Consider the following 27,639-nt stretch of genomic DNA (forward strand, 5'->3'; position numbering starts at 1 on the left):
ACAATGACAAAAGGGGCTGCAGAGATTGCAATCACTAAGCAAACCATCCACATGATGTTATACTTTACAACCGCATCAATTAGTGATGGAAATCCTGATCCCTATTGCTGCCATAACCCGAGGATTACCTTTATGCCCCTGGCATGCACCGAAGTATGCTTCTTTGCCCAAATATAACAAACTTAACCAAACTTAATTTAATGCAGACTCCATTGTGTGGGACTTTCCTAGGCCCTTAAGCAGTTGGTTGTTTTCCTGCTGATAATTGATGTTAGGAGTTCAGGACATGGGATAAGCATCAGATTGGGGAAGGCCACTTCTAACTAGTGAAGCTGTTCCTAGCCTGAAGCTGTTTTAGGAGAAATGGGCACTTGATGAAATTTCACTGCATGCTGGTGCATCCTGTTACATTCATACTACCAAATATCTTAGATTAGAACAAATCTTCTGCAACACTTTTTGCATGTTAAGTTTAGAAAGGAAACGTCTTCAAATGGGGTTTGCATGACTTACTCACTCTGTTGGTTTCGTTTGTCCAGGTACTTCAGAGCATCGCTAACCACGTCTTGTTTACAAAGGAGGAACACATGCGGCCTTTTAACGACTTTGTGAAAAGCAACTTTGATGCTGCAAGGAGGTAAGCCAATAAAAGTGTTTTGATATTTTTTTGAAGCAAGTTTTGCCTGTGTAGTTTTTCAAGCCAAAGTTAGAGAGTACAAGCTAGAGGCAGGTAATGATACCGATTGAATACTGCTGAGATTGACAAAAATCACCCTCAGTCCATAGCAAAGGGCAGCTTTACTTGGAACAGCTTCTATCTAAGGAGGATACCTTTAATACCATCAAACAATATCTGCTTCTCCTGGGTGATTGAGAAGGACTCGATAGGTGAATAAAAATGCCAAATCCAGTTTAAGCACGTACTATATATATGGTTGCGTGTGTGTATGTCCCAGCATAACTCTGGAATGCCTCGAGCAATTTCAACCAAACTTGATGCACAGATGCCTTACTCTCTGGAAGCAAATACTGGGGGGGGGGGGGGAGAGACACCCCTAAAACCCCTTGGGGTGTGTGTTTTGTTAAGATACAGCTTGTTGTGCCTTAAAACATCTACTGTACTGCCGTAAAATGGCTTCTACTGTGCAGCGTAGTGGAGTTGCCATGGTAATGGCTTCACAGTACTCCACAAGTGGGCTCCCTCTGGTAAGGGGGAAACATTAGAGATTATGTTTGGTCTGGACATTTTCCCCCTATAAATAAATACTCGGGCAATGCCGGGTTATCGGCTAGTCAACCATAATAATGACATCCAATTTTAACAATCGTTGATAAGAAAGAAAAAAAAGTCTGGATAGTGGACATTGCAGTACGATGAGAGGGAAGAGGAGAGGAGAACTCAATATATAAAGACCTGCAAATAGAAGTAGAAAAACTATGGCAAAAGAAAGCAAAGATAGTATCAGTAGTAATAGGTGCCTTGGGTGCCATCTCAAAACAACCGGAGCACTGCTTGAACACCATCGGCATTGACAAAATCAGCACCAGTCAATTGCAAAAGGCAGCTTTATTTGTAACAGCTTACATCCTGCAATGATACCTTTAGCAAGATTAAATATGCACCTATCAAGTCCTTCCCAAGGACTTGGGAAGGACTTAACTGACTGTTATAATAAATAAAGAGACCCAGAACATATGTGGATGATCTAGTCCCATGATGGAGAACCTATGGTACCATGACGCACAGTGGCCAGCTGCTCTTCTGGGTTCTGGTGCCAGCCAGCTGATCTTCACTACTTCTTATTCAATTAATAGGCCCCTTTCATTTCCTTACACGACCAATAATGTGGAGGGCATTTTAGGGTATTATGTGCACAAGAAGATGTGCCTGAATATAATTTAGACTTAAGTATTAATCAGCTTTCTAACTGACCTATGCTACAAGCTCTGAAATAACAGGCCACAGTGCAGTAGCCAGCTGCTCTTCCATGTTCCAGTGGTCTGGCGCACATGCGCGCTCTCCAGTTTTGGCACTTGGTGCCAGAAAGGTTAGCCATCACTGATCTAGTCTATAGAATCCTTTAGCTGCGATAGTTTTAAAGGAAGACTTCAAACATTGGTGAAGTGGGGAAATTCTTCTCAGTACTGTTGGCCGATGGGATATCCAGGTGGCCCTAAAATTAGATGCATGAAAAAAACTACTGGGTGGGAGAGTTTTACCTTCAGAGCTTACTTCTGGGTTTCCTGGAGGCATCTGAAGAATTTTTTTGGGGGGGGGGGAAGTAGGATGAAGATTAATAGATGAATATTTTGGTCTAACACAGATGCTTTTACATGCTTCAAAATGGTATGGGTCTCTGTTTGAGCAGGGAGTTGGACTAGAAGATCTTCCAGGTCACTTCCAACTCTGTTGTTCTGTTTAAAAAAAAGTTGGGTTGGTTAGTTCACATCATTGACTTCTATTGGAAAGCTCTTGATGCTGAAACCAATTCAAGTTCCAGTAATCCATATCCGCACTGTTTTTGCAGCTGCTTTGATAAGAAAGGCACAATGTCTTCTCTTTCCCTATAGGTTTTTCCTTGACATTGCTTCAGATTGTCCAGCTAGTGATACAGTCAATCACAGCCTCTCTTTCATCAGTGATGGCAATGTGCTTGCACTACATCGTTTGCTATGGAACAATCAAGAGAAGATTGGGCAGTACCTTTCCAGCAACAGGTAATATAGTACCTGACTAGGGATAAAAAGGCTGAGAAATAGCAAAAGCACTTAGACTTATATACTGCTTCACAGTGCTTTACAGCCCTCTCTAAGTGGTTTACAGAGTCAGCCTATGGCCCCCAACAATCTGGCTCCTTATTTTACCGTCTTCAGAAGGATGGAAGGCTGAGTTAATCTTGAGCTGGTCAGGATCGAACTGCAGGCAGCCGGCAGCCAGCACAATTAGCCTGCAGTACTGCATTCTAACCACTGCGCCACAATGGCTCATGGACACAAGAAAGGACATAATGCATGTAAAAATGAATTTACAGTTGTGATAAAATTAAAATTAATTATTTCATTGATTAATTGAATATATCCCACTAAAATGGCTTATATCATCTTGAAAAATAATTATACATACTACAAAGTGCTCAATTGGAAGCCTCCCTGGGCCATTTACTTATGAGGTGGGAGGCAAATAGATTCAATCAATTAATTACCCAATAGTATTAAGCGTAGAGCAGACCCAAAGTGTAGATAAGATGGAGTAGATTGTACCCTTTCGGAAGTTTGGGAATCTTTAATTGAGAGGGAGAACATTTGCCTTTTTGTTATAAAAATGTAACATGGAATAGGACTTGTTCCTGCACATCGATAAATCTTGAAATGGAGGGGGAAGAGTTGCCATTTAATACTAGAAATATGGCCTTTAGGTGTAGTGAACAAGCAGGTTTTTAGTGTTTTTTAAAAACTATATACCGTATTTTTGGAGTATGAGGCACACTTTCCCTCCCCCCCTAAAAGAGGCTGAAAATTTGGGTGTGTTTTATACTCCAAATGTAGCTTTTTCTAAACTTTTTTTCAGCCCTAATGAGGTGCTAACAAGTGAAGTGATCTTCCTTGCTTTGCCTGCTTTTCTCATTGTTTCTGTCTCTGACGATCAGCTGTGCTTTAGAAGCTGTTTTTATGTCCCAACCAGGGGATAAAAAGTGTGCGCCCTCAAAATCAGCAAACATATGTGCTGAAACTGACTAGACTAAGGACGCTAGCCAAATGAATACCTGGTAGGCAGAATTTTTTTCCCCTATTTACCTCCCCAAAAACCAAGGTGTGCCTTATATTCCGGTGCGTCTTATACTCTGGAAAATACGGTAAATAGTATTTTGCGTGCTATGTTTTTCAGTCTAGGAACTTTAAGATACGTGGACTTTAACTCCCAGAACTCCATGCTGGATGGGGAATTCTAGGAGTCCACACATCTTAAAATTGGTATGACTGAGAAACCCTTACTTATAGAATAGGTGGTTCTAGACATACGACTGGTTGACATCCCCCCCCCCCAAAAAAAACCAAAATCATTGTCATGAGTCAAGGACTACCTGTATAACATGTAGTTGTCTATAGCAACTTGCAGTTTGATGAACATTATATCCCTCAAGCTTCTTATATCCCTGAATTAAAATCATCCTCTAGGGACCACAAGGCTGTTGGAAGGCGACCATTTGACAAAATGGCAACTTTGCTTGCATACCTGGGTCCTCCTGAGCACAAGCCGGTGGCAGACACACAGTGGTCCAGTATAAACCTCACCAGTTCCAAGTTTGAAGAATTTATGACAAGGTAAATGAATTCAAATGTTTGCTCGCCTGTTGTGACTTAATATTCCTAAGGCCCTCATAACGGAAATAATATAAATAAATGCAATTAAAATCTTGTATAGATTCAACAGATGCCTAATGTTAAAGTACCCTTCCTCCCCTTGAATGCTCTTGTAATTTTATTTAGGTTCTTAACCATTAAATGGAAAACTAGTGTGCTTGAAAGCAAGCAATTCCAAAGCTCCTTTGGGGATCAGGCCCTAGCAGAATTCTTAGAAAGTAAAAAAAAGGTAGGTGGCTGCAACATTATAGTACAATAATACAATAATACAATAGTAGAGTTGGAAGGGACCCTGGAGGTCTTCTAGTCCAACCCCCTGCCTAGGCAGGAAACCCTATACCGTTTCAGACAGATGGCTATCCAACATCTTCTTAAAAACTTCCAGTGTTGGGGCATTCACAACTTCTGAGGCAAGCTGTTCCACTGGTTAATTGTTCTAACTGTCAGGAAATTTCTCCTCCGTTCTCATTATTATCTGTGGAAGCTGGCTCACTTTGCCCCCAAAATAGACCATGATAAGGAGGTGGGGGTGGGGAAGGAGGCAAAATTAAAGAGAGCAGCAAGAAGCAGCATCAGAAGCCTTCTGATCTGGGAGGGCAGGACAAGAAGCAAGGGATGGAAACTAATCAAGAAGAGAACCAACCCAGAACTAAGGAGAAATTTCCTGACAGTTAGAACAACTAACCAGTGAAACGACTTGCCTCCAGAGGTTGTGAATGCTCCAACACTGGAGGCTTTTAAGAAGAGATTGGATAACTATTTGTCTGAAATGGTACAGGGTTTCCTGCAGTCGTGGGATTCAATTTTTTTTACTACAGGGTTTGGGGGTGTGGCTTGGTGGGTTTGGCAGGGGAAGGATACTGTAAAATCTCCATTCCCTCCCCACTCCAGGGGAAGGTTACTGCAAAATCCCCATTCCCTCCCGATCAGGTGGGACTCGGGAGACAGAGAATAGCCGGGGGCGCGGCCAGCCAGAGGTGGTATTTACCAGTTCTCCAAACTACCCAAAAGTTCCGCTACCAGTTCTCCAGAACTGGTCAGAACCTGCTGAATACCACCTCTGGTTCCCTGTCTAATCAGGGGGTTGCACTAGAAGACCTCCAAGGTCCCTTCCAACTCTGCTATGCTATGCTATATTTACCCTGGGTACCATTTTGTGGCAGCTTCAGTGACTTAGACTTCCCAATAGATCCACTAGCTGCAAAGTTTAGGAAAGCTGGTAAAATCACAAGAAGGGTAAATGGCTGCTTCCCTGCCTATATTTGTGTCCTTAGGCACCAGGTACACGAGAAGGAAGAGTTCAAAGCCTTGAAAACCCTCAACATTTTTTACCAAGCCGGGACGACGAAAGCTGGCAACCCTGTCTTCTATTACATTGCTCGCCGGTAAGACCGTTTTCTCTTCCTCCTTAAACCAGACTAGTGAGAATTGGTGAGACTTGCAGGCCGAGTTTTTGCTTTGCTTTGAACAAATTGTTTTGCCACTTTGTGGTTGTTTTCTCTGTACTCTGAAAGGGTTAGGGCAGGGGTGTCCAAACTTGGCAACTTTAAGACTTGTGGACTTCAACTCCCAGAATTCCCCAGCCAGCAGAGCTGGCTGGGGAATTCTGGGAGTTGAAGTCCACAAGTCTTAAAGTTGCCAAGTTTGGACACCCCTGGGTTAGGGTCAGATGAGGTGGGCATAAGGGTAGTCCTCGACTCAACAGCCATTCATTTAGCGGCCGTTTGGATTTACAGGAGCACTGGGGAAAAAGCGACTTACAAGTGGTCTTCACATTTGCGAGCACCCCGTGGTCACGTGATCAGAATTTGGGGGTGCTTGGCAACCATCCTGTGTTTAGAATGGTTGCAGCATCCCGGGGTCACGTGATCGCTATTTGCAACCTTCCCGGCCCCTTCCAACAAACTCAAATGGGGGAAGTTTCTATTCACTTAACGACCATAATTGGAGGGATTCTTTTTTTTGGCAATATATATATATATATTTGACACAACTCACTTAATAACTGCCTTGCTTAGCAACAAAAATTCTGGTCCAGATTGTGGTCACAAGTCGAGGACTCCCAATATGTTTGTACCCCAAAGTGTGTGGTCAGGTTTTTGTAATATTAGCCCTGAGGGACAAGGATCTTGTTTGCCATTGTCTAGTGGCTTTTTTGCTGAGGTGCATATTTTGTTTGAGGGATTATCTGGGCAGTAAATTTCTTTCAAAACAACAACAGGTGTACAGTAGATCAGCGGCCCCCAATCTTTGGGGCACCAGGGATCAGTGCCATGGAGAAAGGTTTTTCCGCGGATCGAAGGTGGGCGTGGTTTCACATTCCGCCTGCATCCCCCAGATGGGGCTTTGTTTATTTGCGCAGAGCGGTTGCTGGCATGCTGTGGACGGATGCTGGTCCATGGACACAGGTGGGGATTGGGTACTGGTGCCTTCAATTGTACAGGTAGCCTTTGACTTACAAAAGTTCATTTAGTGACCGTTCAGAGTTACAATGGCACTGAGAAAGGTGACTTTGATCTTTTTTCATAGTTGTGACCTTTGCAGCATCCCGGTGATCATGTGATCAAAATTCAGATGCATGGCAACTGGTTGATATGTCCCAAGTTCGTGTGATGACCTTTTGCAAACTTCTGGCAAGTCAAGTCAAGGGGGAAGCCAAATTCACTTAACAACCGGGTTATTAACTTATCAACTGCAGTGAGTCACTTAAGCACCGAGGCGAGAAAGGCCGTAAAATGGGACTAAATTCACTTAACGAATGTCTCATTTAGCAACAGAAGTTTTGGGCTCAATTGTGATCATAAGTCAAGGACTACCCGTACTTTTTAGGATGAATCTTCTACATAATATCTAGAGCAAGAGGAAAACCTAGCTGCGTTTGTGGTGATATAATTTAAAATAATTTTTATCGTCCGCGTCAAAACCAGTTTCATTTTCAGGTAGCCCTCACTTAACAATGGTTGCTTGTTTGAAGTTACAGCAGACCCTTCTTTTTTGCTTTTTTCTCCTTTTCATTCAAATAATGAATCTTTGATGTTGGCTTTTACCAAGTAGATTGACAGATCTTTTCAGAAATGGCTGCTTCACATTATTATGAAAAAGCAAAAAAGTTGTGATTTGATGTTAATGCCTTATTTTACTGCAACAGAGAGTCGGAAGTCAATGTTTCTTTTTCTTTTTTTCCTTATCCTTCCTCACTCCTTTTTCTCCCCACTGCTTTTCTATTTACTTTTGGATTTTACAATATTTTATAACCCAATAAAAATCTTAAACATGAGATTTATGTTACAGCAGACCCTTAAAAGCTACTTATGACCTGGTCCCGAAGTTACAGCTGCTGTAGCCCTTACAACCGACCGCAGGGACACTGCAGCCCCCTACCCCCACCACCCATCTCCTGTCACCCCCCACATTGGCTACCCAAATCCTCCATCTCACTTACTTTTCATAAGTCTCCAGAGTTAGGGGGGTCAGAGTAGGGAAGGAGGGCATTGTATTGGGTGGCTGCTTGGGAAATGTCGGCCATTGCGGGATGTAATTCCAGCAACAGAGCCTTGCAGGATTCCACAGCGTCATTGCTGGGCCATATGGCGCCATCCCATCAGTGCCCGCTCCAGCAAGGGATGGCCGCTTGTACGATGGCACTGCAATTCCAGCAGTGGAGAAGCTTGTTTTGCTAACACGAGCAAAGAGAAGCAGGCTGCTCTGTTGCTGCGATTGCAGTCCCGTCCCACAAGGGTCGGTCATTTTCCGAGCGAGCGTTTCTGGGGTTTTGCCACATGGCCACCCAACGAAAGTATCTGCTCTGCTTCCCTCGCATGGTCTCCACAGTGCTGCAGAAAGCAGCAGAGCGCTGGAGATTTTCAAAAGGTACCGTGTTTCCTCCAAAATAAGACAGGGTCTTATTTTCTTATATTAAAACAGGGTCTTATTATAAGACAGGATCTTACTTTCTTTTGACCACCAAAATAAGCGCTTGGCCTAATTTTCAGGGAGGTCTTCTTATTTTTGAGGTGCAGGAGGTGGCGAGCGTGGTCACCTCATGGCTGCTGCTGTGTTGCAATATTTTCAAGGAGGGCTTATTTTAGCGCATGCGCTCAAAAGCCCGATTGGGCTTATTATCCGGGGAGGTCTTATTTTCAGGGAAAGAGGAGGACAAAGTCCTTTGGGGACTTTGTGGGGGACAAAGGCCTGCAAGAAGTGTGTGTGTGTGTGTGTGTGTGTGTGTGTGTGTGTGTCACTCTTGTTTAACATCTCTTACCATAATGCAGCCATAATGGGCATGCTTCATACAGTCGTAAGTCAAGGATCACCTGTCGTATCCAGTTCCATAGACATCTACCAAACAACAAGCTTCTGTAATTGTAGGTGGCAAAGATGATCTGTACTGGCCTTACCTGTATATTATTCTTGAGAGCATATTGTTCTTTTATTGTCTTAAAAGTTTAACACAAGTGCAGGTAGTGCTCAGCTTACAACAGTTCGCTTAGTGACTGTTCAAAGTTACAACGGCACTGAAAAAAGTGACTTACGATCATTTTTCACACTTACAATCTTTGTAGCATCCCCATGCTCATGTGATCAAAAATTCAGATGCTTAGCAACTGGCATGTATTTACGACGTTTGCCGTGTCCCAAGGTCGCGTGATTTTCACAAGCAGCCTTTTGACAAGCAAAATCAATAGGGAGGCTAGGTTCATCTAACCAACCGGGTTACTAACGTAACAATTGTGTGGTGATTCACTTAACAACTGTGGCATGAAAGGTTGTGAAATGGGGCAAAACTGACATAAAAACAGGAATTTCGGATTCAATTGTGGTTGTAAGCCGAGGACCACCTCTATTTGCTATTTAGCTAAGTCCGATTTGGGTAGCAAGCTATGTAGAATAGAATAGAATAGAATAGAATAGAATACAATAGCAGAGTAGGAAGGGACCTTGGAGGTCTTCTAGTCCAACCCCCTGCCTAGGCAGGAAACCCTATACCATTTCAGACAAACGATAATCCAACATTTTCTTAAAGACTTCCAGTGTTGGGGCATTCACAACTTCTGGAGGGAAGTTGTTCCACTGCTTAATTGTTCTGTCAGGAAATTTCGCCTTAGTTCTAAGTTGCTTCTCTCCTTCATTAGTTTCCACCCATTGCTTCTTGTTCTACCCTCAGATGCCTTGGAGAATAGTTTGACTCCCTCTTCTTTGTGGCAACCCCTGAGATATTGGAACATTGCTATCATGTCCCCCATGATCCTTCTTTTCATTAAACTAGACATACCCAGTTTCTGCAACCGTTCTTCCTATGTTTTAGCCTCCAGTCCCCTAATCCTCTTTGTTGCTCTTCTCTGCACTCTTTTTAGATCCGTCAGATAGCTGCTGCTGCTGGCTAAATATCATACTATCACTGGATAGATTGGGGTTCATTGGTTGCTTGCTACCTTGCAGAAATTGAATGTATGTTTCCTGGAATTATTATTTTGATGGATTTTCTTAAAACAGTGTTCACAGATCTTAGAACTGCTAGCTTTTCATTGCCCCGCACCTCAAATAATTCATGAGAAAAATACTTTTGTAAGCATTTTTTAAAATCAAGATTTCATTTAATGCAAGACACGCTACATAAAAGTCTTGATTGGAGTCCTTCTATTATTTTTCAAAATAGTCCATCCATGAGACAAATCTTTCCGTTTTGTTGATATGTCCTTTGATTCTGTAGTCTTCATCCCAGGGTCCGGTCAATCAGCTTTCCTTTAGATAAAGCCTACTTAATACAGCAATTTTCCATAATTATATTTAAAGATATTCCATTCGTTCCAATGATTAACAACAATAGTTTAGCCTGCTGTCTCCGTTTACCATCACACTGGGAAAGTTAATTTAAAATTTAAAAATCACCTGTGGATTTGCTAACAAAGCAACACACAGACACACACACACACACACATCAGAAGGACAGAGGGATACCAAAAGATTTGGCAGATTGAGGCAGATTAATTTTTTCTGACTTTGATTTACAATTCCTCTAATTAACAGACTTTTTTTTAAAGCTTATATTGAGGGACAAAGAAAATACATAAAGAGGAAACAATCGAAATTAGAGGGATAGCAGACATAGGAACACTCCTGGGTGAGTTGGATTTGGCGGTGGTTTGGTTTGATTTTGCGGTTGTTTCTGCGGGTGGTTTTGTGGTTGCTTTTGCAGGTGGTTTTGCGGTTGTTTTTGCGGGTGGTTTTGCGGTTGCTTTTGCAGGTGGTTTTGCGGTTGCTTTTGCAGGTGGTTTTGCGGTTGTTTTTGCAGGTGGTTTTGCGGTTGCTTTTGCAGGTGGTTTTGCGGTTGTTTCTGCGGGTGGTTTTACGGTTGTTTCTGCGGTTGTTTCTGCGGGTGGTTTTGCAGTTGTGCTTACAGTGGGGTCGCCGTCTGCTGCAGAAGTGATCCAGAGAAGTTCGCTCAGGATTGCAAGCATCACCACCGGCCAGAGCCATCTCATCTGCCTCTTCATCCTGCATTTGTAACAGTGAGAGTTAAGTCAATTCACTCAAGCGACTTTTAAGAATTGGCTTTCATCATGCAATACATTAAATCTCATACACCCAAAACAAACCAGAGCTCTGACTGAACATACTGGGAGACTGCATTGGACCCGCCTTTCTCGAACGTGGCAACTTTTAAGATGGACTGCAGCTCCCAGAATTCCCCCCAGCCCACAGATGTTCATGTTGCCAATGTTGAGAAACACGGGTGTAAAATGTCAAACTGTGATGGAGTATGAGAATGACCTTGGAATAACAGAAGAGGAGAGTTGGAAGGGACCTTGGAGGTCTTCTAGTTGAACTCCTGCTCAAGCAGGAGATCCTATACCATTACAGACAAGTGGCTGGCCAGTCTCTTCTTAAAAACCTCCAGTGATGAAGCACCCACAACCTCTGAAGGCAAGCCCTTCCATTGATTGATTGTTCTGTCAGGAAATGTCAAGACAGGAGGGGGAAAGGCCTGCTTAGGAAACCATCAGGTAAAAGGGTGAAAGACAAGTGTCAGGACCTGCCCTAACTAAGCAAATAATAAAAAGAGACAGAGGGCGATTTGCATTTTCAGACTTGCAAGATTCAGCTAACATAGCCTTATGGTAAAGTTGAATTCGCTCACCTGGTTATGTTTCCTGTCTGGTCTACTTGGGAAGCTGACATAAGCTTATTTGCTTTTCTAGAATCTGCAGGTGAAATCTAACTTTTAAATGGTCTCTGGATTACCCTGGTCCATACCCTTAGGCAATAAATCAGGACTGCCACAGCCATGTGCTAATGAAAGCTGCCCATCAACTTGTTTTTCTGTTTCCTCCCAAGTTGGTATTTCATGATCATTGAGCATTCTCAGTTTTCACTGATGCTTTTGGAAAGTTGTGTATGTGCGTTTGCTTAGCCTGTTAATATGGACGGAAATACTTTGGCACTATAAAGTTCCGTATTTGGACAATGATTTCATTGCTAGCATTCCGGGTAACAATGCGCCCCCCCCCTCCCACAAATGGCTCAGTTCCTGTCCTGTTCTGCGCCTACCCCCAAAAATCCCAATGCTTTTTCCCCAGCAGCGTTTTCTTTACCTTAATAAACATTTAAATGAGAAAACTTTACAGAAACATTGGAATAGAGAACAGAACAATTGGAGCAGTTGTTGTATTAAAAGATTTCAATCCTGCTTTTCAAATAGGCATCCAAGTGGTTGGAGTAATACTACTCTAATACTGAAAGGGATAACGCTGCAAGAAATACTCCATTGAGGCCTCACAAGTGCAAAGCTCTACCTATTTGTATCTTAATTTTTTGCTCTTGATTAGAGACCCTGAAGCAAATTTCAGAGTAAATGCATTATACTAAAAAGCTAAAGAGAAATAGTTTAAACTTTGCAAATGCATCTAATTAACAGATGAAGCCTTAGATGTTTAGCTTAATGTTTCAGATAATTCATGAGGGAGGAATTTGGACTTCTGGGAAGGGAATGTAAATCAGGGTGTTAAAACCAAGTTGCGGAACTTACAACATGTGTCATATCATGCTTTAATATGTTTATTTAATATTAAATTTCCAAGCCACCCATCCCACCGTTTTGATTCTAGGCAACTGAGAATCACAATTAATTGAGACTTCCCCAGAAAATTAGTTCCAAAATCTCTCATCATGACACATTGTTTGGAAATCTTGGGAATATGTAAATCCCATTCAGATCTGCAGGTTTAGTAGGTCTCCTGCTTGCCTTAATTCTAACCTGGACTTTCTTGTGGGAGTCGGCATCCTTTTTTTCTGTATCAGTGTTTCTGAACTTTGGCGATGTTAAAATGTGTGGACTTCAATTCCCAGAGAGCTCCCCAGGATATGCCTGGGTACGTTTAGAGCAATTAATAAATTGAGTTATTGGAGAACTACAGGACTAATTTGTAAGAATTTATGTTTTGCATTTGCCTCTGTAGTTCTAGCTCATTAGATGCATTGATTCATATTTCCATCTGAATGCCACTGTTCTAAAACTGCAGTAAGGGTTTTTCCAAGGGACTTAATTTACGCATAAAATCCCATCATCATCGCCGCCCGCCACCAAGGGCCTATCTTTCAAGATCACATTCTTAAGTGTTATCTATTTATTTAATCAGTTTAATTCCATACCTGTTCTCAGTTTCAGGTGCTTGTGATCAGAATAAAATCCAGAGAAGCCTCTGAGGTACTGGTTGAGTCTGATAGCTGTTGACTAATTTCTACCCCTTAAATAAAGCTTCAGATTGATGAGGTAATCATAAATCCCATCCAGTGATTGGCTTTGTGCAAACATATTTGCAGAGTGCAAAGTTGTCTTTTGCATATACGTTTGTGAACATTTTACCAGGGTAACAAACATAAAGTAAATTTCAGTGAAGGAAGTAATGTCCTCTGCTTTGGGATTTTTATTTTATTTTTAAAGTTTGATGTTTGAAAAGGGGAAGGGCCAGAGTGGTGATGTCTCAGTACATGCCTGTACATGCTTATGATTACTTTTTGAAGATGCAGAATTTAAGAGCATGTTCTAGAAATAGCTTTAGGGAAAGTTAGATGAGCAAATACAGGTAGTCCTCGTCTTACGGCCAAGATTGAGCCTAACATTTCTGTTGCTAAGCGAGACATTTGTTAAATGAGTTTTGCCCCATTTCACGACTTTTCTTGCCACGGTTGTTAAGTGAATCCCGGCAGTTCTTACATTAGTAACATGGTTGTTACGGGAATCGGGCTTTCCCATTGACCTTTGCTTGTCAGCCTGATCCTAGGAGACTTACAACTGTCGTAAATATGAACCAGTTGCCAAACATCTAAACATCTAAATTTTGATCATGTGACCAAGGGGATGCTGCTACGGTTGTAAGTGTGGAAAAACGGTCATAAGGCACTTTTTTCAGGGCTGTAATTCTGAATGGTCACTAAATGAACTCTTGTAAGTCAAGCACATGATCCTGAGATGCTGCATAAATATATGCCGGTTGCTAGGCAACCAATTTTTGATCACCTGATAGTGAGGAAGCTGCGGTGGGATAGGTTGTATGTCATTGCCATGGTGATTTTGAATGGTTGCTGAATGAATGGTTGTAAGTTGAGGGCTACCTGTATATTCCATAAACATTCTCAGCAGCGAAAAATAGTGGGTGGCTGTTGTATTAGATCTGGGCAGAAGGTGAAACTAAATTGGGGAAATCTTGAGTGCTAGACAGGTGGCCCAGAAGAGCAATAGCATTAGACTTATACAATACAATAGTAGAGTTGGAAGGGACCTTGGAGGTCTTCTAGTCCAACCCCCTGCCTAGGCAGGAAACCCTATACCATTCCAGACAAATAGCTATCCAACATCTTCTTAAAGATTTCCAGTGTTGGGGCATTCACAACTTCTGGAGGCAACTTCTGTTCCACTGATTAATTGTTCTCACTGTCAGGAAATTTCTCCTCAGTTCTAAGTTGCTTCTCTCCTTGATTAGTTTCCACCCATTGCATCTTGTTCTACCCTCAGGTGCCTTGGAGAATAGTTTGACTCCCTCTTCTTTGTGGCCACCCCTGAGATATTGGAAGACTGCCATCATGTCTCCCCTAGTCCTTCTTTTCATTAAACTAGACACACCCAGTTCTTGCAATCGTTCTTCATATGTTTTAGTCTCCAGTCCCCTAATCATCTTTGTTGCTCTTCTCTGCACTCTTTCTTATGTACCGCTTTACAGTGCTTTAAGGCCCTCTCTAAGCAGTTTACATATTGCCCCCAACAAGCCGGTTCCTCATTTTACTGACCTCGGAAGGATGGAAGGCTGAGTCAACCTTGAGCTGTCAGTCCCAAAGGTGCTTTTTCAAGAGGCAACTGGACTTTCTTTGAAGACGTTTCGCTTCTCATTCAAGAAGCTGCTTCAGCTCTGAAGAAGTTTCTTAGATGAGAAGCTCTGAAGAAGCTTCTTGCATGAGAAGCAAAACATCTTCAAAGAGAAACCAGAAAGTCCAGTTGCCTCTTGAAAAAAGCACCTTTGGGACAACCCTGACTTGAGAATCTCCATTGACGCATGAACTGGCAGTCGGCAGAATTAGCCTGCAATGAAGGTAATCCTCAACTTACAGCAGTTCATTTAGTGGCCATTCAAAGTTACAATGGAACTGAAAAAAGTGACTTTCTAACCATTTTTCACACTTACGACCGTTTGCAACGTTCCCCACAGCCACATGATCAAAATTTAGACACTTGGCAACTGACTTATATTTACGACGGTTGCAGTGTCCTGTAGTCCTGCGATCCCCTTTTGCGATCTATTGACAAGCAAAGTGAGTGAGGGAATCTTACGTTCCCTTAACAACCGTGTTACTAACAGTTGCAGTGGTTCATTTAACAACTGTGTCAAGAAAGGTCTTAAATGGGGGCAAAATTCACTTGACAAATGTTTCCCTTAGCAACAGAAATTTTGGGCTCAATTGTGGCCGAAGTTGAGGACTACCTGTACTGCATTCTAACCACTGCACCACCATGAGTCTTAACCTCTGGCAAAGGGATGTTTAATCACTGGCCTTATCCACTGTGGCAACCATTTTAGGAGATTCCTCATAACATGCTTACACGGTGTTTTTCTCAACCATTGGCAGTAGCATAAGTTGGCACTATGGGTATACATATGCTTTCGAACTGCTAGGTTGGCAGAAGCTGGGACAAGTCAGGGGAGCTCACTCCGTTACGTGGCGCTAAGGATTCGAACCACCAAACTGCCGACCTTCTGATCGACAAACTTAGCCACTGAGCCACTGCGGCCCCGCAAGGGAATAATATTAAACCTAAAGATGCTTAAGTAATTATTTACAATACAGGTAGTTTCAGCTTACAACAGTTCATTTAGTAACCGTTCAAAGTTACAACAGCACTGAAAAAAGTGACCATTTTCACACTTCCCCATGATCATGTACGTTTGTACACATGTACATTTGGCAACTGGCTCATACTTATGACCGTTGCTGTTTCCCAAGGTCATGTGATCACCTTTTGCAACCTTTTGACAAGCAAAACCAATGAGGAAGCCAGATTCACTTAGCAACTTAATCAGCTGCAGTGATTCACTTAACAACTGTGGCAAGAAAGGTTGTAAAAGGGGGCAAAATTCACTTAACAAATATCTCAACATAAATTTTGGGCTCAATTGCAGTCGTAAGTCGAGGACTATCTGTACATTCTGCCAACTTAGAGGGGCTTTAGAGAAATGGAGGACTTCAGCAAGGCTCATTTCAACTTAGGTAGGTGACATAACTCAATTCGGGTATGTATCTGGAATCCCTTGCCCTTGGCCACGCATACTGGGGCTGATGAGAATTGTAGTCTGAAACGTGAAGAGTGCCAGGTTGACATCTCTAATTTTAGATTTGTGAATTGTGAAATGGTGGGAAGAAGAGAAGCAGCATCTTATTGATTCATATCTCTTTCGTTTCATGGCCTATTGAAACCCATCGGTCGGTTCGTATCTTCTACCAAGATGAAACCTCTCATTGTCATGAATGCCTTGGTTCCTTCCCTGTTGATTACTGCATTGTGCTCTCCATGGGGCTACTTTTCAAGATCATCTGGATACTTCACTTGGTCCAGAAAGCCATCAGAGGCCCCAAACGGTTGGCCCATGTATCATTTCTCCTTTCAGAGCTACACTGGTTACCAGTTTGCTTCTGGGTGCAACTCAAGGTGAAAGCCTTTGATGGGTCAGAACTTGGCCGTGGGGCTGCCTTCTCTTAGTGGTATCGGTTCTTCCTTTTGTGTTCTTCAGGGCCAAGGGACCGACACCGCTGAACGAAGGAACTGACTTGTGTCCTTGTGTTACAGCCATTGCAGCAGTCCTGTGAGTCATGTGATCAAAATTCGGACACATGGCAATTCAGCGACACTTTTCTCCACCGGAGATGCTTCCATTCCCCCTACCTGCCTGCTATGCCCTTTTGGCCCCCTGCTGACCTGCACTCCGCTGCCCCAGCTGACCGTTGCCACCATCTTCCTCTTCCTGCTGACCAGGTGTTACCTGGCCTGGCCCTTCACACCAAGAAATTCCTTTGTGTAACGTTTGTGTTGTGTTGTGTTGCTGGACAGGCTGGGCTGGGCCTTCCCGGCATGCTGTAGGTGTGGGGTGACTGCTTTCTTCCATGTCTGTGGAGATTTTCAACCATCCAGGTCATGGCTGTCCCAGAGGTGTTTTTTTTTAAAAGCACCTTTGAGACTTTTTTTCTTGCTTCTGCTTCTTGGGTTATCCCAGGTTGAAGCTGGGCGTCCTGGCACACTGCAAGAAGTAGAAGTTTTATATATGGTATATAAAATAGTGCAGAATAATAGTTATAAGAGGAATATATGTACATAGATAGATATAAGATGTATTGTATAAAAATAAGTACATTGAAAGAGTGATATGTATAGAAGAAATATAAGTATAAACTACCACATTAGTAGATGAAAAATGTGTATAGATAGATAGATAGATAGATAGATAGATGATAGATAGATAGATGATAGATAGATAGATAGATAGATAGATAGATAGATAGATAGATAGATGATAGATAGATAGATAGATGATAGATAGATAGATAGATAGATAGATAGATAGATAGATAGATAGATAGATAGATAGATAGATAGATATAAAGGTATACATGTACAGATAAAAAGAGTATAATGGGGGCTTACCGATGTGGAAATGTTGCAAAGATGATGTTTGTGTTTAAAAAATGGAAAATAACCGTTTAATAAAAACATTTTTTAAGAAAAAGAAGTAGAAGAAGCAAAGAAGCAAGGGGGAGGGGGGAAAGATAGGGGAAGTTGGAGGCAGTCGCTCACTTTACTGGGCACAGAACTGACTGGCGTCAAATTCCAATTAATCTGAGAGTTATTAGATCAAAGAATACTGTTTTCATGTGAAGTAAACAGCAGGTAGTTTCCCCCCATTGTAGCACTAGAAAATTCGGGATCTTCCAGTGAAACGGTCCCAAGGTTTTGAGAGAGACTCCCCCCCCCAAACTCTCACAGCTGGTCCAGAAAGATACCATAGTTGATGGTATAAAGACCACAATGAGGTCAAGAAGAGCAAAGAGGGATTCGCTTCCCTCGTCCCTCTCTTACCAGAGGTCATTTAAAACGCAACCAGTGCTGTTTCCCTTTCATACCTTGGCCTGAAACCCAACCCAAAAGGGCTCACATAATGCAGAATAACAGAGTTGGAAGGGACCTTGGAGATCTTCTAGTCCACTCACTGCTCAAGCAGGAGATTCCCCCCCCCCCCCAATCCCATTCCGACAAATGGCTGTCCAGTCTCTTCTTTAACCATCTCCAGTGAGGTGGAGCACTCCACCTTATGCAATCTTGTGAAGGCAAGCCATTCCACGGATTAGTAGTGTCAATAGTAACAATGTTGTGTGGCCTTTGTATCTTAGGAGTGATGGCTATGTATAACCTTTCCTGGAATGGTTGGCTCTTTGCAGTAGCCGGCTAATCCTCCGTGCCCAATGAAAGATGAATGAAGAATAGGACAACAAGTTTTCTTTTCTTTTTTGAGGTTTGTGGCTTCATGGCGTGAGAGAAAAGAAACAGTGATTACTTTCCGAAAGCATCAGTAGCTATGGTATCATTTTGTCTCCAAAGCAGGACAATGCAGCTGGTGAAATCTGACTCCCAAGACTAGGCAAACTTTCTTCTACTTCAGTTCTTTGCAGGGATCCTTTCGTTTCGCTTTCCTCCAGGCAATCTGACTTCAATTTTTTATTTTTTATTTTTTTAAAGATAATATTCAATGGCTGGCTTTACAAATCACAATACAGGTGGTCGTCAACTTACGACCACAGTTGAGCCCAACGTTTCTGTCGTTAAGTGAGACACTCCTGAAGTGGGTTTTGCCCCCATTTTACGACATTTCTGGCCACGGTTGTTATGTGAGTCACTGCAGTTGTTAAGATAGTAATCCGGTTATTTGTTTAAAATATCTTTATATCTAACAACGTTTCCCATATTAATAATATTTGGGTGGATCAGTGCTTCCATTGTTGGAAGCCAAAGTGGTCTCCTCAAATAATGTCGTTCTTTAATTTTCCCCACCCCAATAATAATGCATTCCTTATATAATGTCTCTGAAAATAGCCATGTATCTTATTTTTCCCATACCAAAAGAATGAATGCTCGCCCAATTGCAGATCATGCCCTTCCAAAGTCAATAATCTTATATTCCTCAGTACAATACTATACAATAGTAGTGTTGGAAGGGACCTTGGAGGTCTTCTAGTCCAACCCCCTGCCTAGGCAGGAAACCCTATACCGTTTCAGACAGATAGCTATCCAACATCTTCTTAAAGACTTCCAGTGTTGGGGCATTCACAACTTCTGGAGGCAACATCTGTTCCACTGATGAATTGTTCTAACTGTCAGGAAGTTTCTCCTCAGTTCTAAGTTGCTTCTCTCCTTGATTAGTTTCCACCCATTGCTTCTTGTTCTACCCTCAGGTGCCTTGGAGAATAGTTTGACTCCCTCTTCTTTGTGGCAGCCCCTGAGATATTGGAACACTGCTATCATGTCTCCCCTAGTCCTTCTTTCTCTTAAGCTAAACATACCCAGTTCCTGCAACTGTTCTTCATATGTTTTAGTACTACCCACTCTTTCATCCATGCTAATACTGCCGCCTGGTAGTACAATTCCCAGTTTGGTAGCCCAAAGCCTCCTCTATTTCTTATATCTTGCATCATTTTCAACTGGAAAATGACAGCAGGCAACTAGAAATAGAAACCCCGACTAGAGTACAGGTAGTGGTACAATTACGACTGCAATGGAGTCTAAGATTTCTGCTGCTAAGCGGGACAGTTGTTAAGTGAGTTTTGCCCAATTTTATGTCCTGTCTTGCCATAGTTGTTAAGTGAACCCCTGCAGTTGTTAAATGAGTAACCCAGTTGTTAATGACTTTACTTGCCAGACGGTCACAAAAGGTGAGATTACAGGACCCTGGGGCATAGCAACCGTCATAATTATGAACCAGTCGCCAAACATCTAAATTTTGCTCAGGTAACCATTGAGATGCTACAAAGATCGTAAGTGTGAAAAACGGTCGAAAGTCACTTTTTTTCAATGCTCTTGTAACTTTGAACAGTCACTAAATGAACTGTTGCAAGTTGAAGGACTGTAGACGAGGCCAAAATGGGATCATTTGTGCTCAGTATTTTGTAGAAATGCAACCGTTGCCATAATGTGTTGTGTGAACCAAGCTGTAACATTAAGACAGTGTTTCTCAACCTTGGCAACTTGAAGATGTCTGGACTTCAAGTCCCAGAATTCCCCAGCCAGCTGGCTGGGGAATTCTGGGACTTGAAGTCCAGACATCTTCAAGTTGCCAAGGTTGAGAAACACTGCATTAAGACATAATATGATTTACTTTTTGGCTTGTTGTGGAGGTACAGCAAAAGATTTAGTCTTGTGTGGACCAGCCAGCCCTGATCTAACAACCTTTAAAAAAGCATTTCCTGAAATAATGTAATAGAAAAATTAAATCAGGTGGAGGAGGAAGGAATCTTGAGTCATGCTGTAAGTTAAATGATAGATATAATTCATATTATGGTATTAAAATATAAGGTTTGTAGTCCCCTGCTTAGTTGATACGGATATTATGAAAATGACTCCCCATAGAACTAAATTACAAGAAACTTGAATTTTGTGGAGGTTGATAAGGCAACTAGTATGGCAAGGCAGATTTTCTAGTTGCTTGCTTTGGAAGTACAGATAATTTTTGATTATCTGTCTGACATGACCTGGATTTGAAGTTCTGATGGCCAGGTCCCCTCTGCGGTCATGTGACCAAACTTAAGCATCTTGGTAATAGAGCTACATTTATGGCTGTTTGCAGCATCCCATGTTCACATGACCACGTTTTCCAATAATTTTGCTGAAATTTGCTGGCATTTACTTCATATTTTTGGCAAAATTGCACCTATAGCCAACCATAGGTTTGCTTAACCACCACAGCATTGTCTTAACAACCGCTGGAGTCTAGACCCCCAGAGAATGACAGTTCTATTCTTGCCTTAGGTTGGGCCAGTCATCAGGAGACTTTGAGTTCTAGATCTGCCTTAGACATGAAAGCTAGTTCGGTGACTTTAGGCCAGTTATTCTTTCTCAGCCGGACCTACCTCACAGGGTGATTGTTGTGGAGAAAATAGGAGGCGGTAGGAGCATATTTGCTATTTTTAATTATTTATAAAAAGAATAAAGATGGGGTAATACATTTAATAAAGAAGCCATTTGATAGTTGGATTGTTTTTTATTGCAGTACTGTATATGACATTGGATATTTACTTACTTACTTACTTACTTACTTACTAACTTACTAACTTACTTACTCACTCTTTCTCCTCTTCTGGCTTTCATGCCTAAAGTGGGACTAGGATTCCCAATCTCCTGATATTTATGTTAGTACTTTAACCATTACACCAATCTGTCTAATATAAGCCATTTATAAGATATTGTAGATAACAAATTCAACCTCAACCTTAAACTGTCTACCGTGGACCTCACCCCATTCCTTTTTTAAAAAAAATTTTTTTTAAATTTGTTTTTGAACAAGGACAAACAAACATAAAAAAAAACCCATCTTCCATTACAAATTGTGTCAGTTGGTTACAGTATTTAAATGCATCTCTTCCATAGTCACCACCTGCTTTTCATCTCAAATCACACATTTTAAATTCACCTATATGCATGTATATCACAATTATTGTACCTCAACCTTAATTTGACTATAATATAATATTCAAAATCTAGAATAGGATTATATGATAACATTCCATTAAATCATCCTAAAATCATCCAATCACAATACATCTTTATATATATATAACATATTCTAGATAAAGCTTTTAAACCTCTTTCATAATCTTCATGTGTTGTTTATATAAAATTTCATATTATCAAACTAATATATCTATATGTATTGTTATCATTATTAATCATTATTTAACTATAGCTATTGTCACTTCATTCTATACATACTACTAGTAAACAAAATTTACCTTAATTTTTATTATACATTTTCATTACATCAACCTGTATCTTTCCAGTAATAGTACAGTCTTATATCTCTTGCCATTTGTAGCATTAATGTTTCAGTTACTTTCTTAATAAATCTTATATAAACTTCTCTTGTCAACAAGTTGTTCTTTTTGTATCTTCTTAAAGTGTTGGAGCATTCACAACTTCTGGAGGCAAGTTGTTCCATTGATTAATTGTTCTAACTGCCAGGAAATTTCTCCTTAGTTCTAAGTTGCTTCTCTCCTTGATCAGTTTCCACCCATTGCTTCTTGTCCTGCCCTCAGGTGCTTTGGATAATAGATTGACTCCCTCTTCTTTGTGGCAACCCCTGAAATACTGGAATACTGCTATCATGTCTCCCCATGATCCTTCTTTTCATTAAACTAGACATTCCCAGTTCCTGCAACCGTTCTTCATATGTTTTAACCTCCAGTCCCCTAATCCTCTTTGTTGCTCTTCTCTGCACTCTTTCTAGAGTCTCCACATCTTTTTTACATCATGGCGACCAAAACTGAATGCCGTATTCCAAGTGTGGCCTTACCAAGGCATTATAAAGTGGTATTAACACTTCATGTGATCTTGAGTCTATCCCTCTGTTTATGCAGCCTAGAACTGTGCTGGATTTTTGGCTGCTGATGCACATGGCTGGCTCATATTTAAATGGTTGCCCACTAGGACTCCAAGATCCCTTTCACAGTTACTACTATTCATCAAGTTATCACATATACTGTACCTGTGCATTTTGTTTTTCTTGTATATGTTTGACAAACTAATAAATGCAAAATACATACAAATTATGGTTTATAACTTATCTAGTAAGCCATGAATAAAAGAAATCATGGCCTATAGCCGGGATGGCGAATCTATGGCAGGCGTGCCACAGGTGGCACGCCGAGCCATTTGTCAGGGCACGCGAGGCGCTGCTGTCAGCTGGCCAGCACGCATGCGTGCACTGGCCAGCTGAGTCCACCCTTTTTTAAAACCATTTTTCGCCCTCCCCTGGCTCCAGAGGCTTTATAGGGCGAAAAGAGCCTCCCCCAGAGGCCCTCCGGAAGCTGCAGGGACCTTCAGGAGGTTTCCCTGAAGGCTCCGGAGGACTAAAAACGGCCCTACGAGCAAGTGAAGTGACAAGCACGCATGACAGGGGGAGCGCCTGTCATGCGTGCATGCTCACAGGGGTGTCGCACATTGCATTATGGGTGCAGCACACCTGCGCACAGCCCCCCCCTGCGCTCCCCCCACTTATGGCAAGTGAGCCAAAAAAGGTTTGCCATCGCTGGCCTATAGCAATACATCTGATTCCAGCCTTTGCCAAAGTCACTTTTTACCATTGCTGAAAACAAAGTTACTTCTACAGTGCATATAACGATGCAATGCACAATTATGGTTAGTCCTTCTCAACAAATAAGCATAGATGCTTTCCCAATGTGGCCACAAGAGGGGGCATGAGCACCTTGCGCTCTTTCCCTGGTGCTCGCTCCTGCTCCTCCCTCCATTTAGGATGACACGGAGCTTGTGATTTAATGTTTAGAACTTCTTCCTTCGATATTTCCTCTAAAGAATTGCTTTTGCCCGTTCCTGTCTCACTTTTTCTTCTTTAATTTAGATTGCGCTTAGTTTAAAGGGGCCTTCTGTTGTTGTTTTGGATTTGTAAATGAGCAGTGTTACTCAAATCCATCTTTTGAGTTATATCTGTCCCTGACCTGGAATTGAGCAGCCCCCAAACGTAGGTAGGTAGGTAGGTAGGTAGGTAGGTAGGTAGGTAGGTAGGTAAGGAAGGAAGGAAGGAAGGAAGGAAGGAAGGAAGGAAGGAAGGAAGGAAGGAAGGAAGGAAGGAAGGAAAGAGAGAGAGAGAGAAAGAAAGAAAAAGAAAGGAAGAAAGAAAAATGAAAGCTAGGTCAATCAAAAAAGGGAGGAAAGGAAGGAAGGAAAGAGAGAGAGAGAGAGTGAAAGAAAGAAGGAGAGAAAGAGAAGAAAGAAAAATAAAAGTTAGGGCAGTCAAAAAGGAGGGAAGGAAGGAAAGAAAGAGAAAGGTTAGATGAGAGACAGATGGACAAACAAGTGTTACTTCCCAAATCAGTGAATTCCAGCCACATTGGTCTTGCTCACTTGGAACTCCCAAGACTTGTAATCTGGGCATCCGCAGAAATCTGGCCTCCGTCTTTTTGCTATGGCTCAGTAATCAAGAACTGTGGCTTTGGAAAAACAACCCTGCCCTCACTTTCTTTCCCAACGGTTGTCCTTATGGACAAAGAACGCGCATTTCCCTATCGTTCAGGGATGCCCTGAAACTTAAGCATGAGAAGTAATATGGAGGTTGAATCTTGGTTGCCCGGGGTGCCACAGGATATACTTTTCCATTACAGTTGATTTCGACGGGGGGGGGGGGAGTTGGTGTAGTAGCCATGGTTGCCGTAGTAGGCCTCCCAAAATGTGTCTCTCTGAGGTTTGGATGAAGCTGGTAAAAGCACTGTACTGTAGTCCTTTTCATGTTCACAATTAAGTTCTATTTTTGTTGTGCGGTGCTCCTTTGGAGAGCGTGATTTTAGCAGTCAGGAGGGTTCTTTGCCCTACGTGCCACTTTTTTCCTACGCCGTAGGTCAGGGGTGTCCAAACTTGGGAACTTTAAGACTTGTGGACTTCAACTCCCAGAATTCCCCAGCCAGCCATGCTGGCTGGGGAATTCTGGGAGTTGAAGTCCACAAGTCTTAAAGTTCCCAAGTTTGGACACCCCTGCCGTAGGTGGAAGCATTGTTTTCTTTAAAGTTATCAGGGCTGCGGTCTCTGAGTTTTGAAGGTTTCCTCCTATTGTTCCCAAACGGGCATTTGCTTTCCACGCTCCCTGGCCATGTGTCCTTCCAACTGCAGGTCACCTAAATGTTATCGGTCTTTGGTCTCCCGAGTTGGACGGAGTTCTGATAAGGTGGAACCTGCTGGAGGCCTTCCAGGACAATCTGTTAAGCACCGCTCTCTGTTTGAAGCCCGTAAGTCAGATATTTTGGTTCCCTAGCAGAGCGAGGAAAAACACATTTTTATTTTATTTTATTTTTTTTGTTTGACACAGGCGTGGCCAGCCTGTTGTGCGTGGAGAGCCACTAATGCAGCCCCACAAGATCATAAAAAAATATTAAACATAAAGGATGTTTGTTACTGGCGTACACTAGCGATATGATATACAGATGGTCCTCGACTTACAACAGTTCAGGGGAGGACTGTTCAGAATTACAACGGTATTGAAAAAGCAAGTTATGATCATTTTTCACACTTTACGACCATTGCAGCATCCCTATAGTCACGTGATCAAAGTTTGGCAACTGATTCATATTTATGACGGTTGCAGTGTCCCAGGGTCATGTGATCCCTTTTTGTCAGGGGTGTCCAAACTTGGGAACTTTAAGACTTGTGGACTTCAACTCCCAGAATTCCCCAGCTCTGCTGGCTGGGGAATTCTGGGAGTTGAAGTCTACAAGTCTTAAAGTTCCCAAGTTTGGACACCCCTGCTTTTTGTGAACCTCCTAACAAGGAAGGACACATAGGGTAAGACAGATTCACTTAACAACTGTGTCACTGACCTGTCAACTTTATTTACTTAATTGTGGCAAGAAAGGTCATAAATAGGGCAAAATTCACTTAAGATATTTCTTACTGAGCCACAGAAATCTTGGGCTCAATTGTGGTGGTAAGTCGAGGACTACCTGTATTTTATATACGGCCCAGGGCAATTCCTCTTCACTCAGTGTGGCCCAGGCAAGCCAAAAGATTAGACACCTGTAGTTTAACAGAACAATGAGCGTGGATTATCTTAAAAGATAAAGATTCCCCTCGCGCATATGTGCTAGTCATTCCCGACTCTAGGGGGCGGTGCTAATCTCCGTTTCAAAGCCAAAGAGCCAGTGCTGTCCGAAGACGTCTCCGTGGTCATGTGGCCGGCATGACTAAACGGCAAAGGCGCACGGAACGCTGTTACCTTCCCACCAAAGTTGGTCCCTATTTTTCTACTTGCATTTTCACATGCTTTCGAACTGCTATGTGGTCAAAAGCTGGGACAAGTAACGGGAGCTCCCTCCGTTATGCGGCGCTAGGGATTCGAACTGCCAAACTGCCGACATTACTGATCGACAAGCTCAGCGTCTTAGCCACCGAGTCTCCGCGTCCCTACTGGATCATCTTGGGGACTGTTAAAAGTGTGTTCCGTTAACCCAGGGGTGTCCAAACTTGGGAACTTTAAGACTTGTGGACTTCAACTCCCAGAATTCCCCAGCCAGCATGCTGGCTGGGGAATTCTGGGAGTTGAAGTCCACAAGTCTTAAAGTTCCCAAGTTTGGACACCCCTGCGTTAACCCTCTGAGCAAGAGAAAGCATTTACAAAGCATTTCTATCTAAAGATACATTTGCACTGAATCACCAAGGAAGCCATAAGATTGGAAGAGTTTTGGTTTTGGCATTGTTTAGAACTGGCAGGCAACCCATCCCCGTTTTTGAAGTCCCTCGTGGCACGGTTGTTAGCAAACAAGACTAACAGACAGCCATTTCCTCCCTGATATTGTTCCGTCGGAGTTGAGCCAGTGTTTCACAGTGCTAAGATTTCAAACTATGCCCAAGGAAACAATTGATAGAACCATCCCATTTCCCTGGTGCAGTTAGTCCTCGAATTATGACCACAGTTGAGCCCCAAATGTCTGTTGGTCTGTTGTTTGCTAAGTGAGGCATTTGTTAAGTGAATTTTCCCTCAGTTTCCCATCCCTCTCGTCACGGTTGTAAAGTGAATCACTGCAGTAGCATGGTTGTGAAGTGAATCTGGCTTCTCTGTTGATTTTCCTTGTCTGAAGAGCACCAAATGTGATCACATGACCCCGCGGCACTGCAACCGTCTTAATACAATAATACAATAATACAATAGTAGAGTTGGAAGGGACCTTGGAGGTCTTCTAGTCCCTCTATGAGGGAGATGGACGCTTCTTAAATACAATAAATAAATAAATTATAAATACAATTACAAATGCAATAGCAGAGTTGGAAGGGACCTTGGAGGTCTTCTAGCCCAACCCCTTACCTAGGCAGGAAACCCTATACCGTTTCAGACAAATGGCTATCCAACATCTTCTTAAAGACTTCCAGTGTTGGAGCATTCACAACTTCTGCAGGCAAGCTGTTCCACTGATTAATTGTTCTAGCTGTCAGGAAGTTTCTCCTCAGTTCTAAGTTGCTTCTCTCCTTGATTAGTTTCCACCCATTGCTTCTTGTTTTATCCTCAGGTGCCTTGGAAAATAGTTTGACTCCCTCTTCTTTGTGGCAACCCCTGAGATATTGGAACACTGCTATCATGTCTCCTGTAGTCCTTCTTTTCATTAACCTAGACATACCTAGTTCCTGCAACCGTTCTTCATACGTTTTAGTCTCCAGTCCCCTAATCATCTTTGTTGCTCTTCTCTGCACTCTTTCTAGAGTCTCCACATCTTTTCTACATCGTGGCGACCAAAACTGAATGCCGTATTCCAAGTGTGGTCTTACCAAAGCATTATAAAGTGGTATTAACACTTCACGTGATCTTGATTCTATCCCTCTGTTGATGCAGCTAGGACTGTGTTAGCCTTTGTGGCATCAGTCTCTTTTGAAAGTGCCGCTGTAACTTTGAACGGTCGCTAAATGAATCGTTGTAAGTTGAGGACTACCTGTATTAAGATCCTGTTTGCCTTTGCAGTTCCAGGCTGAAGGATGTG

At 42.3% G+C, this 27,639-nt stretch overlaps 1 protein-coding gene across 2 annotated transcripts in view; it reads left to right on the plus strand.

Annotated features, from left to right (window-relative positions):
* The window catches only part of NF1 (neurofibromin 1), a 287,036-nt gene that overhangs the window by 127,572 nt on the left and 131,825 nt on the right, over positions 1–27,639 (plus strand). For both annotated transcript variants that reach the window (XM_081945323.1, XM_081945324.1), the window contains 4 exons: positions 540–637; positions 2,572–2,718; positions 4,177–4,323; positions 5,637–5,747. In XM_081945323.1, the coding sequence (XP_081801449.1) occupies positions 540–637; positions 2,572–2,718; positions 4,177–4,323; positions 5,637–5,747 (503 nt within the window). The remainder of the gene's footprint in view (positions 1–539; positions 638–2,571; positions 2,719–4,176; positions 4,324–5,636; positions 5,748–27,639) is intronic.

The sequence above is a fragment of the Natrix helvetica genome, assembly GCF_964273705.1.
Source record: "Natrix helvetica genome assembly, chromosome: 2".
NCBI classification, from domain to species: Eukaryota; Metazoa; Chordata; class Lepidosauria; order Squamata; family Natricidae; genus Natrix; species Natrix helvetica.